The sequence below is a fragment of the Ictidomys tridecemlineatus genome, chromosome 1, assembly GCF_052094955.1.
Source record: "Ictidomys tridecemlineatus isolate mIctTri1 chromosome 1, mIctTri1.hap1, whole genome shotgun sequence".
In the NCBI taxonomy this organism is placed as follows: domain Eukaryota; kingdom Metazoa; phylum Chordata; class Mammalia; order Rodentia; family Sciuridae; genus Ictidomys; species Ictidomys tridecemlineatus.
The window spans coordinates 25,026,102-25,037,436 of record NC_135477.1 but is presented as its reverse complement, the minus strand read 5'-3'; the positions used below and the strand labels follow the sequence as shown (position 1 = coordinate 25,037,436).

The 11,335-nt window shown below is 39.6% G+C and overlaps 1 protein-coding gene and 1 long non-coding RNA gene across 2 annotated transcripts; both read right to left on the bottom strand.

Moving 5' to 3' along the window:
• Positions 1 to 1,158: 1,158 nt before the first annotated feature.
• LOC101958224 (RNA-binding protein 3) lies at positions 1,159 to 2,235 on the bottom strand. The gene is given in 2 exon segments (XM_040275304.2): positions 1,159 to 2,013; positions 2,016 to 2,235. Coding segments are annotated over 2 exon segments (453 nt in total). The 5' UTR covers positions 2,134 to 2,235; the 3' UTR covers positions 1,159 to 1,678.
• Positions 2,236 to 3,032: 797 nt separating this feature from the next.
• On the bottom strand, positions 3,033 to 10,197 carry LOC144366596 (uncharacterized). Its single transcript, XR_013425680.1, has 2 exons — positions 9,848 to 10,197; positions 3,033 to 3,469 (listed from the first exon to the last, which is right to left on the bottom strand). It is a non-coding gene; the product is annotated as an uncharacterized LOC144366596 (long non-coding RNA).
• Positions 10,198 to 11,335: the final 1,138 nt, after the last annotated feature.

The following is an 11,335-nucleotide window of genomic DNA, read 5'->3' as shown; positions in this document are numbered from 1 at the left end:
AAAAATTCTCTCTCTCTCACTCTCTAACTCTCTCTTAAAAAAAAAAAGAAAAAAGAAATAATAAAATTAAAACATCACAGTTGGTAACCTAATCAATTAATGGGTCTAGGAAAATAGCATCAATAGCTGACAACATTATTAAAACAAGGTATGGGGGTTGGGGATGTGGCTTAAGTGGTAGTTCGCTCGCCTAGCATGCATGAGGCTCGGGGTTCGATTCTCAGCACCACATAAAAATAAAAATAAAGACATTGTGTCCACCTAAAACAGAAAAACTAATATTAAAATAAAATAAAACAAGGTGTGGGGGCTGGAGTTTTGGCTCAGTGGTAGAGCTTGCCTAGCAAGTGTGGACCACTTGGTTCAACCCTCAGCACCACATAAAAATAAATAAATAAAATAAAGGAATTGTGTCTATCTACACCTAAAAAAATATTAAAAACAAGATTTGCAATATACAATGTCATTAACAAAGTGTTCTGCTTTTATTTTTTCCATATTTTTATTGATGCATAATAGTTGTACATAATGCTGGAGTTTGTTATTAATATTTGTACATACACACAACATTACAATTTGGACAATATCATTAACTATATTTCCTCTTTCTCTCCTCTCCATCTTTGCCCTGGTCTCTTTCCTCTATTCTACTGATCACCTTTCCATTTTCATAAGATTCCCCCATCTTTCATTTTCTTTTTCCTCTCTAGCATCCACATATGAGAGAAAACATGACTCCTGATTTATTGAAATTGGTTTATTTAGCTTAACATAATATCTTCAAGTTTCACCCATTTCTCTGCAAATTACATAATTTCATTCTTTTTTAATTTATTTTTTTAGTTATAGTTGAACACAATACCTTTATTTTATGTGGTGCTGAGGATTGAACCCAGGGCCTCACATGTGCCAGGCAAGCGCTCTACAGCTAAGCCACAACCCCAGCCCACATAATTTCATTCTTTATGACTGAATAAAACTCCATTGTTCATTGTTATGGTTTAGACATAGGTGTTCCCCCAAGCTCATGTGTTAGACAATGCAAGAATTTTTTCTTTTTCTTTTTTTTTTTTTGTGTACAGGTTTCATATTTTTAATCAGTTCTGTGAAGAATATCCTAAACACTACAAGAGACACAACAGAATATTTTTTCTTCCAGCATTAAAAAAAATGACATTCACAAACATTTTAAAGAGGCTTGTCTGTATAATCAGGGTGGTGATCTTGAATTTTAAGAAAAATTTATCATGTTCTTGACAGAGATTGTTTATAGGTACATTTAGAAATTGCTTTCTTGTCATGATAAACATTGTGTACAAGTTTTAAAAATGCCCCAACTTTAGCTTTAAAAAAAATTAGTCTGGCTAAACTTTTCCTTTTGCCAGAAGCAATGATCCCGAGAGCCCAAACTAAAAACTTGGTAAAAAGAAAAATACCTGGGGGACTAACAAATGTGCTGTAATTTGTCTTTAAATGAGAAAAAAATTTTACATGGAGCTTTTTAAAAGGTTTTTTAACAAGCTACCTTGGGAGCTCAATGAAAAATAGAAGTTGATGTACTAAAACAGATGTTTCAGCGCTGCTCCAAAAATCTTTATAAATACAGCGATTTGGAAGGACGATCCTGGATCAGAAGTGTTATTCCTTGTGTATCTACTTAACGTGTGCATGCCTCAATTCAGTTGTCATAATTTCCTCCTGAGTAGCGGTCATAGCCACCCTGGCTGCCACTATAGTCTCGGGACCCTCCGTATCCATATCCATAACCTCCAGGTCGACTGTCATACCGGCCACTCCCATACCCCTGGTCCCCACCACTTCTAGAGTAGCTGCTACCACGCCCATGGGCCCCAAAGGCACCCCCTCTGGTGCCCCGGGCAGACTTGCCTGCACAGCCCACCCGGATCTGCCGACCATCCAGGGACTCTTCATTCATGGCTTTCATGGCATCTGAGGCATGTTCTGAATTGGTGAAGGTGATGAAGCCCAAACCCCGGGATTGCTGAGTCTCCCGTCCTTGACAACAACCACCTCAGAAATAGGCCCAAAGCTGCTGAAGTGGTCTTCCAGCGCCTGCTCATCAGTATTGAAGTTGAGTCCTCCCACGAACAGCTTCCCTTCTTCAGAAGACATGGCAGTGAATTTGAGTCCTGGAAATTGAAAAGTAAAAGCGCTGGAGAGGCAGGAAGCTCTGAGGAGCAAGAAGAATAGGGAGACAAGAATTTTTTCTTTTCTTTCCTTTTTTGGTATTGGAGATTGAACTCAGGGACACTCGACCACTGGGCCACATCCCCAGCCTATTTTGTATTTATTTTAGTTAGAGACAGGATCTCACTGAGTTGCTTAGTGCCTTGCCATTGCTGAGGCTGGCTTTGAACTCACAAGCCTCCTGCCTCAGCCTCCCAAACTGCTGGTATTATGACGTTCATAACCGCACCCAGCAATGCAAGATTTTTAAGATGTGAAATGATTGGGTTATGAGAGCCTTAATCTAATCAAGGATTAATCCCTTTATATGGATTAACTGTATGGTAACTGTAGGCAGGTGGGGTGTGGTTGGAGGAGGTAGGTCACTGGGGTGTGACTTTAGGGTTCATATTTTGTCCCTAGTGAGCTCAGTTCCATTTCTGCTTTCTGATTGCCATGTCTGCTTTCCTCCTCCACACTGCTTCTCTGTGATCTTCTGCCTCACCTCAGGTTCAGAGCAATGGAATTGAACATCTGTGGACTGAGATCTCTGAAATCATGAGCACCAAATAATAGTTCCTCCTCTAAAGTTGTTCATGTCGAGTCACAGGAGCAAAAAGCTGACCAACACACACACACACACACACACACACACACACACACACACACATTCTTTATTTATTTATCCACTAACAGACACCTAGGCCTGTTGTGAAGACCTTTTCCTATTGTAAATCGTGCTGCTATAAACTCTACCACGCGGCCTGTGCAGTGGTTTCATTAATGAGGTTCTAGGCATAAAGTTAGTTAGAAGAGATCGAAATAAAAACACAGACTCAATTACCTTATTTCTATTGCTAGGTCCGAGACGGCTCCCCTCTGGTTCCCTCCTCCAACCGCCCAGCAGGGCAGCAGGGATTACTCAGGGCTAGCAGGAGAGAGAGAGTGAGCACGCCGGGGATCAGCCTTTTATTGGGGAACAAGAGATTCCGGGGAGAATTCCATCCAATGAAGGTTGAGGGGGGGCTGCACTCCAAGGTCAGGGTCAGTGATTGGGTCCCCGGGGTCAGTGGTCAGGCACACCCCGACACGGATGGGCTCTCCCATCAGGAAAGGGCCGGGAAAAACTTCGACTTTTGCCAAAGTGCCTCAGACCCTTAACGGGAGCCACCCAATCACGTGTTAGAATGGCTTCCCACATATTGCCCCTTTTTTGTCTTAACAATGAGGCGGCGGTTCATTCTCTGGAGTTCCTGGATTCTTGATTGGAAGATTCGCCATCCTATAGTTACAATACAAAAGAGAATTAACAGCAAAGAGAATAATCCAATAATATACCAAGCGGACTGTTTAAGAATATTTCCAGGGTTGAATCCATTTAACTCCTTCAATATTTGGCTAGCCAAAGAAGAAGGATCTGAAAAATCAGCTCTATTATTTTGAATGTCTTGGATATAGTGATGAAGTTCCAAAATATCCAAGCTATTATTACTATTTTGCCAAATACCTAATAAATGGTTTTTAATTTTCTCCCAATCCCAGAGAGAAGCATTGTATTTGGCAGCTGTAACACACACATATTTATAATTAGCATGGCATTTAAGCCTTTCTTTAAATTTTAAGGCTGAAAGTTCATTACCTATGTCTATAACAGTCGCCTCTAAGGCGTTTAATTTAGTCTCAATCCTTTCATCAATATTGACTTGATTACGCAGAGCCTTGGAAGTATTTTGAGCTAAATTATTAAGAAATTTTGCATGTTGAATATTTTGAGACAACGTCAGAGACGCAGAGACTGTTGAGGCAATAAATGAGACCAGTGCTAACACACCAACAATTATGACTCCAATAGCACGTTTAGGTCTTGTTAGCTGAGCATGAATTTGCTGCAAGACTTGGAAGCCAGAATCAGCATACCATGGCTCTGAAATATTAGCAGGTAATAAAACGAAAGAGGGCTGATGAAGTATCAGCACTCCTTTTTTTCCATTATACCTAGTAATATAGTTGGTTAGGTTGCATTTATTGCATGTAATAACATATCTGTCACCTATCCATTTAACTTTTATATTTTCTTTTTTTTTTTAAAGAGAGAGTGAGGGGAGAGAGAGAGAGAGAGAGAGAGAGAGAGAGAGAGAATTTTAATATTTTATTTCTTAGTTCTCGGCAGACACAACATCTTTGTTGGTATGTGGTGCTGAGGATCGAACTCGGGCCGCACGCATGCCAGACGGGCGCGCTACCGCTTGAACCACATCCCCAGCCCCATAACTTTTATATTTTCAATAAGTAAAACATAAGGAGATTGGACATAAGCTCTTAAGCCATAGCAAGATCCCTCTTTACAGTTCTTGCCGACAAATTTTGGTAAAGGTTTATCTGTAAAATGTAAATACTCTGAGGCAGCGATTAAACGCCAAATATCTTTTTGAATACCTCCTTCACTATAAGTCAAAATATTACTAACAAATCCTGCAGGTGTCATAGCAGAATTTCTTCATAATTGTCTCTTATCAATCTTTGGAGACCAGTCTAAAATATACCCACTATCTTTAGACACCTTATGTTGTACAGGAAAGGCATTTACACAATCCATTCATTTAGGAAAGGTGCTGATCTCAATTATAGAACTATTTGGACAGTGAGGTATCTGTGGAGGTTTTGCAGAAATGACTGGCTTGTTATGGGAAAGTCCCATCTTAATTACTGATCTAGTATTAGGTTTTAAGTCCCCATAAATAGAATTATTTGTCAGTCTAGGTTTACCAATTGCTGTCTTTTCTTCAAATGATAATTTCAGACAGCCAGCATGTTTATCATGTGACCAACACAAAGGTAATTGGGCACTGTAGCCAGAATAATTAAATCTAGTCACATGATTGGGAGTAATATGAGTATCTGTAAATCCTCCCATCATAAATGAGTCATTAGTAAATACTGGAATAGATTCTCCAGTCCACACAGCTGGGTGTACCAGGGGTGGATCTGGGAAATATGTCCAATAAGTGTCTACTTGATTCCCTTTTACCTGACAGCCCAGTAGGGCAATTACTGTCGCTACCATCATCACTGGGGTCCTGCTCTTTCCTAGGCGTCGAAGTATTTGGGAAGCCTGGGTTGTTAGCTTCTTCACTTCTTTCCACGAAATCAGCTTTTCGACTGGTTCAATCTGGTCTTTCTTCATCTTTTTCCGAAATCTCCTCCTTCTGGGTAGTGGCTCCTCTGGGTCTATCCTCAGTTGCTTGAATCTGGGTTCTATTTCCTCCATGTCTGATAGCACATCCAGGCACCCAAATAGGACGGAGAGAGCCTTCTGGAAAGATACAAGCATGGCCTTTTCCCCACATTATTACCGGGTTTGGTCCCTTCCACTGACCAGTCTGTAAATCTTTCCACAGAACTCTGCCTAAAAGGCCTGTTACTGGAGGAGACATCTGTCTCTCAGCAGCAGTGTGACCTTCTGAGTCACAGTTTAAAAAATTTAAAACAAACAAGGCATGATTAAGGCTATTTTGGGGAGTGACAATTCTATTCCCCCCTTTTAATTTTTGTAATTGAAGCTTAATAGATAAATGAGCTCATTCCACAATGGCTTGACCTTGGGGGTTATAAGGAATTTCTGTTTTATGATTAATTTTAAACTCTTGGCAAAATTGTTGAAAAGAAGAGCTTACATAAGCTGGAGCATTATCTGTTTTAATCTGCATAGGGCACCCTAAAACGGAAAAAGCTGCTAAACAATGAGAAATTACATGTTGAGCATTTTCCTTAGTACGTGCTGTGGCAAAAATAAATCTAGAATAAGTGTCCACTATGACATGTACATAACATTGCTTACCAAATTGAGGAATATGAGTTACATCCATTTGCCATATCTGATTTGGTTTTAATCCACGGGCATTTACCCCTGATGGCAGAGATGGAGTGTGAATAACACACTTAGGGCATTGGCTTACAATCTGACGAGCTTGTTCTCTGGTAATACTAAATTTTTTACGTAAGCTAGAAGCATTTTGATGATGCAAGGAATGGGAAGCTAGTGCACAGTCATATGAAGACATCTGTTGACAAAAAGCTACTAACTTATCAATTTTGTCATTACCTGAAACTAGAGGTCCAGGAAGATTAGTATGGGCTCGAATGTGTCCTATGAAACATGGGTACTTTCGAATTAGCACTGTCTTTTGTAAATTATGAAATAATTTAAATAACTCCTGTGATGAAGTAAATCCAATCATTTTAATATTTTTGGTAACTCCAACTGCATATAAGCTATCAGAATAAATATTAATAGGCTTATTTGAAAAGTAATCTAAGGCACAGATCAGAGCTTGAAGCTCTGCTCTTTGGGCAGAAGTATAAGAAGTTTGTATCACCTCTGTGTGAATACGACTGAAAAATCCTGCCTTACCGGAGTTGGAACCATCCGTGAACACCGATAAAGCTCCCTCTATTGGATGAGCTCATACAATTTTTGGAAAAATGAGTGATGTTAATGATGCAAATTGTACAATCTTATCACGAGGATAATGGCTATATATCTGTCCAGGGAAATCAGCAAAAGCTATCTGCCATGAATTGGAAGTTTGAAAAAGCCATTTAGTCTGTTGAACAGAAAATGGAATAATTATGATATCAGGCTCAGATCCAATTAATTGCAAAATCCTAGTTCTACCTTTAATTACTAATTGAGCTATAGAATCATGAAAAGGAATTAATGTTTTTTGAGGAGAGTGGGATAAATAAATCCACTCAATAACTCCTAATCTTTGCCATATGGCTCCTGTTGGGGTATGCTCAGTTGGAAATATTAATAAATACACTATTTCTTTAGGATCTATTCTAGTAAGTTGTGCATTTTTAATTGCAACTTCAACTTTTTTTAAGGCTGCCTTAGCTTCCAAAATTAGCTGACGTGGAGAGGTTGGAGAAGGATTTCCTTGTAATATCTGAAATAAAGGACTTAATTTAGAAGTAGTTAGTTTTAAGGATGGCCTTAGCCAATTAATATCTCCCAATAGTTTTTGAAAATCATTAAGGGTACGTAACTCCTTAACTCTTATCTGAAGATTTTGAGGACGGATTGTACGTCCTTGAATTATCTGACCTAAATATTGAAAAGGAGACACCTTTTGAATTTTTTGAGGAGCTATACATAAACCCATTGCTGTAAGCGAAGTCTCTAACTGAGCAAAAATTTCTGAAAGTACCGCTGGATTAGCATGGGCCAATAATATATCATCCATAAAATGAATAATATATGCATCAGGAAAGCTATTTCTAATGGGATTTATTGCCTGGTCAACATATTTTTGACACAGTGTAGGACTATTATGCATTCCCTGAGGTAGTACCTTCCAGCAATATCTTTTAACAGGTTCCTTAAAATTAATTGCTGGGACAGTGAAAGCAAATCTTTCACAATCTTCAGGATGCAACCTTATAGAGAACAAGCAGTCTTTTAAATCTATTACCATCAAGCTATAATCTAAGAGAATGGCTGTGGGGGAGGGAAGTCCTGGCTGTAATGCTCCCATAGGCTGAATTGCATGATTTATTGCCCTTAAATCCTGTAGTAATCTCCAATTTCCTGACTTTTTCTTAATAACAAAAATAGGTGTGTTCCAAGGACTAAGCGTTGGTTCAATATGACCAGCCTGAAATTGTTCCTCAACTAATCTATCAATTATTTTAAGTTTTTCCCCTGAGATGGGCCACTGAGAAATCCATATAGGCTCCTCTGTGAGCCATTTTATTTTTTCAGCTGTCTTAGGGATCGGGGAAGTACTTAGGGCCCCTAGTAAAAATTTTGATTTGGAGCATTTACTAATCTTTGTCGTGGAGACTGGCTTGTAAACAGATACTCTTCCTGAAAGGTCTCCCTATCATCTCCAAGAAAATACCTCTGATTAACTTCCTCAACTGACCTTATAGAATTTGGAGTAACTAATAATAATCCCATTTTGGCTAAAATATCTTTTCCCCATAGGTTAGCTGGTAAAGACTCTAACACATAAGGCTTAAATACTCCACTGTTCCCATCAGAATCTTCCCAACTGAGATAGTTGGCACTTTGAGCAGGCTGTGAAATCCGTCCTATTCCCTCTAGGTTAGCTGGTGCTACATGCAAAGGCCAGTTTCTAGGCCAAAATCAACTGGACAATACCGAGATGTCCGCTCCTGTGTCGATTATTCCTAGAAAATTTTTATTATTAATTCTAAGTTTTAATAAAGGGCGTTCTTGTCTTACTAACTGTGACCAGTATACTCTGTCTGGTGGTTTAGAAACTGAATCTGCCGGCAGGTGCCTTTCTGAGACACAAGGCAATAATATTAATTGGGCAAAAGTATCCTTTGGGGTGAGTCTTAGGGGATAATTGGCTTTTACAGTAACATATAACTGTCCTTTAAATCCTGAATCTATCAATGGCTCCCTTTAAATTATTTCATCCCAAAATTAAACCTACAGTATTATCGGGAAGCGGCCCGAAAATCCCAGTAGGAATTTGTTTTGGCCCCGTTTCAGGATTTAACTCAACTGTCTTTGAAGGTCCTAAGAAAACTGTCTGTGATCTCTGTCCTTGTCCCGGTAAAAATCGCGGACTGTCCTGGTCCTGGTCGGCGCCAGTGACGTCACTCTCTGCGACTTTCCCTGGAATTCCCCATATTGTTGGTCGGCTCCCGCTAGGAGGAGATGATAGCAGCGAGAAGGCAGGCTGATCCGCGCCATCTGAATCCTCCGAATGGCGTTGCGAGTTTAAGTTCACATTTCGAAACTTTGACTTGGCCCTTAGTGCCTTTGTTTTTAAATGGCTTAAGGGAAAGGGAATTAACTTAGCCTCAGGCTGATTCTCCATTTGAAAAGACCTAACAGCTCATTGAATGCCTTTTAAAAGGTCCTCAGGGGGCCACAAACTTTGGCCCATATATTCAAAAAGACAAACTTCTAGAGCTGTCCATGTTTTCTGTATATTTTCAATGCCTCCAGGTAATTCATTAGAAATACAAACTCTCTGTAACTTCCTTCCTAATTTCTCCCAAGTAAGTAAATTTGGAGATTCCTGTTTGCAAAACCAAGGACAATATTCACCTACAATCTTTAAAAATTGTAATAACTGAGTTTTCTTTATCTGTTTCCCTTTCTGATTAATTATACTGTCTAAAATAGTCAGGTACATTTCCTTATCAGTAGAAGTTGAATTTCCCATTTTAATTAATTTAATGTCTCTTTCCTTCAATATCTCCAGGTACTTTTGTGACCCAAACGTCACCTCTTCCTTTATCTTTATTCTTTTCCTTATCTTTATATCTTTTTTCCTTATCTTTATAGCGCGCTCCCACTCAATCTAACTAATCTAGAATGCCCCACGTTGGGCGTCAAATCTACCACACGGCCTGCGCAGTGGTTTCATTAATGAGGTTCTAGGGGGCTGGGGATGTGGCTCAAGCGGTAGCGTGCTCGCCTGGCATGCGTGCGGCCCGGGTTCGATCCTCAGCACCACATACAAACAAAGATGTTGTGTCCACCGAGAACTAAAAAATGAATATTAAAAAATTCTCTCTCTTTCTCCCCTGTCTCTCTCTCTCTTTAAAAAAAAAATGAGGTTCTAGGCATAAAGTTAGTTAGAAGAGATCGAAATAAAAACACAGACTCAATTACCTTATTTCTATTGCTAGGTCCGAGACGGCTCCCCTCTGGTTCCCTCCTCCAACCGCCCAGCAGAGCAGCAGGGATTACTCAGGGCTAGCAGGTGAGAGAGAGCAAGCACGCCGGGGATCAGCCTTTTATTGGGGAACAAGAGATTCCGGGGAGAATTCCATCCAATGAAGGTTGAGGGGGGGCTGCACTCCAAGGTCAGGGTCAGTGATTGGGTCTCCGGGGTCAGTGGTCAGGCACACCCCGACACGGATGGGCTCTCTCATCAGGAAAGGGCCGGGAAAAACTTCGACTTTTGCCAAAGTGCCTCAGACCCTTAACGGGAGCCACCCAATCACGTGTTAGAATGGCTTCCCACAATAAACATGGGTATGCATGGATTTCTGTACTATGCTGATTTTAATTCTTTAGGATAGACACTGAGAAGTGTCTATGGTGTCAAGTTATATGGTGGTTCCATTGCTAGTCTTTCATAAGAAACTTCATATTGATTTCCATAGTGGCTGTATTCATATACAGTCCTACCAACAGTGCAAAAGTAGTCCTTTTCCTCCACATTTTCTCCAGCATTTATTATTGTTTGTATTCTTGATAGCCATTCTAATTAGAGTGAGATGACATCTTTTTAAAAGATATATATTTATTTTTTAGTTGTAGTTGGACACAATATCTTTATTTTATTTATTTATTTTTGTGTGGTGCTGAGGATCAAACCCAGGGTCTTGCACCTGCTAGGTGAGCGCTCTACCACTGAGCCACAACCCCAGCCCGAGATGAAATCTTAATGTAGTTTTTATTTAATTTCTCTAATTGCTAATTATGTTAAACATTTTTTTCATATATTTTTGGCCATTTTGGGGGCTGGGGATGTGGCTCAAGCAGTAGCGCGCTCGCCTGGCATGCGTGCGGCCCGGGTTTGATCCTCAGCACCACATACCAACAAAGATGTTGTATCCGCCGAAAATTTAAAAATTTAAATAAATATTTTTTAAAAATTTGGCCATTTTTATTTCTTCTTTTGTGAAGTGTCTGTTTAATTTCTTCTTTTGTGAAGTGTCTGTTTAATTCATTTGCCCATTAATTAATCGGGTTACTTTTTTATCCTCACCCTAAAGTGACCCAGGGACACTTTACTCCTTAACTACATCCCCAGCTCTTTTAGTTTTTGAGACAGGAGCTTGCTGGCCTCAAACTTGTGATCCTTCACTTTCAGCCTCCTGATTCTCTGGGATTAAAGGCATGCCAAAATTAAGTCCCCCCAAATTCTCTGAAGATTTACAGTATTTCTTTTTGTTTCATTTTTGTTGTTATTGCTGGGAATTGAATCTAGGGCCTCACAAAGACTAAGCCTGTGCTTTTCACTGATTATGCTATGCTCATAGCCCTCTTCTGTTACTTTTTGGTTATTATTAGTGTGTGTATGTGTATGTGTGTGTGTGAAGTTTTTTTGAGTTCTTTACATATTCTGGATCTTAATCCTCTGTCAGAAGA